This window comes from Chaetura pelagica, unplaced genomic scaffold (genome assembly GCF_000747805.2).
Source record: "Chaetura pelagica isolate M959 unplaced genomic scaffold, ChaPel_1.0 scaffold911, whole genome shotgun sequence".
In the NCBI taxonomy this organism is placed as follows: domain Eukaryota; kingdom Metazoa; phylum Chordata; class Aves; order Apodiformes; family Apodidae; genus Chaetura; species Chaetura pelagica.
This window is the reverse complement of record NW_009952354.1, coordinates 366,283-367,826: the sequence shown is the minus strand read 5'-3', so window position 1 is coordinate 367,826 and position 1,544 is coordinate 366,283. Positions and strand designations below refer to the sequence as shown.

Sequence of the window (1,544 nt, the reverse complement as noted above, 5' to 3'; positions counted from 1 at the left end):
GCTCCCCCAGGGCCATCCTGGGGTGCACGAGGGTCTGGGGGTGGCAGGGCCCGGCCGCCCCCTCCCCTCAGCTGGGGACACTTGGTCGCCGGCCGGACAGACGGACCAACAGGCAGCACGTGCAGAGCTGGTGCTGGTCACCGTGCTCTGGGAGCCTGGAAGAGGCAGTTCCGTTCCCGTGGGACTCGGGATGTGGGTGGGCAGGAGAAGGGGACATTTCCCACCCAAAAAATGGCCGTGGGGGTGGGAAATGGGGCTTTGCCCTGGGCTCAAGCGTCGGCACAACCTGCGTGAAAGGTTCCATCCTGCTGGTCTTGGTCCCTGTGCTTGCCCTGAGGAGAACCAGGCAGGGCTGGGTGGCCCGGGGTGGGTGGGTGCCCAGGTGGGCTCCCCTCCAGGGGCACGGGGCACAGCAGAGCGTGCCCAGCACCTCCCTGTCCCTCACCTTGCTGGCACGGCAGGGGTACATGGAGACTGGGAGCCTGCCCAGTCAATGGGAGCTGGGGAAGCTGTCGCGATCTGCGACCTATTTTATCTCCTTTTTGGAGAGATTTTAACTTACCGGGACACGCCGAGAGTTCCGCACGCAGCGCTCGCCTCTCCCAGAGGAGCAGTGAACTTCGGCACTGACTTTTCAGGTGAGACACTTGGTCAATACTCCCTCATGCTTCCAATAACAGCAGCCAACCCCCAATTAGAATGCATGAATACACGGTTAACTGAGGGGAAAAATAAAACAATTTGGGGCAGGAGGCTCAAAGAGGGTAATCAAAAGACATAGGAGCTGTGATGTGTCTTTAAAACACCAAATACCAAGCAGTTACATATGCCTTAATACTTATATTTAGATACACCTTATCATTTACACACTATTCTTAGTATCTAAGACTAAGAGGAAGAGGAAGGAGGGATATGCCCAAGGCCTGCCCCATACATAGTTATGGTTTGTGTAAGTGAGACAGCAACGCCTTAGGGAGAGAATGATACCCAAAATACAATCCCTTACTTTATTCCTTGAGATGGTCTAGGTATTTGTATATTATCTGCAGATGCCTCCCCCTGCACCCTTGTCTTAGAACCCACGGGTGGCAGGAAGAAGTCTCACCGCACGTGGTTGGCAGCAGGTAGGCCTGAAGGCAGAGAGGCAGGACTGCAAGCAGGGAGGCAGGATTGCAGGCAGGGAGGCAGGACAGCAGGCAGGGAGGCAGGACAGCAGGCAGGGAGGCAGGACAGCAGGCAGGGAGGCAGGACAGCAGGCAGGGAGGCAGGACAGCAGGCAGGGAGGCAGGACAGCAGGCAGGGAGGCAGGACAGCAGGCAGGGAGGCAGGACAGCAGGCAGGGAGGCAGGACAGCAGGCAGGGAGGCAGGACAGCAGGCAGGGAGGCAGGACAGCAGGCAGGGAGGCAGGACAGCAGGCAGGGAGGCAGGACAGCAGGCAGGGAGGCAGGACAGCAGGCAGGGAGGCAGGACTGCAAGGAGGGAGGCAGGAACTGCAGGGAAGCAGGACTGCAGGCAGGGAGGCAGGACTGCAAGCAGGTAGGCA

The 1,544-nt window shown here is 58.9% G+C and overlaps 2 protein-coding genes across 2 annotated transcripts in view; one reads left to right on the top strand and one right to left on the bottom strand.

Moving 5' to 3' along the window:
• Positions 1-469, bottom strand: part of LOC104397839 (uncharacterized oxidoreductase C663.08c-like) — a 15,019-nt gene extending 14,550 nt beyond the window's left edge. Inside the window, exon 1 of the mRNA XM_010007851.1 lies at positions 446-469. Coding sequence (XP_010006153.1) covers positions 446-469 — 24 coding nt within the window. The remainder of the gene's footprint in view (positions 1-445) is intronic.
• A 24-nt stretch (positions 470-493) lies between these two features.
• The window catches only part of LOC104397838 (uncharacterized oxidoreductase C663.06c-like), a 5,188-nt gene continuing 4,137 nt past the window's right edge, over positions 494-1,544 (top strand). Inside the window, exon 1 of the mRNA XM_010007850.1 lies at positions 494-638. Coding sequence (XP_010006152.1) covers positions 494-638 — 145 coding nt within the window. The remainder of the gene's footprint in view (positions 639-1,544) is intronic.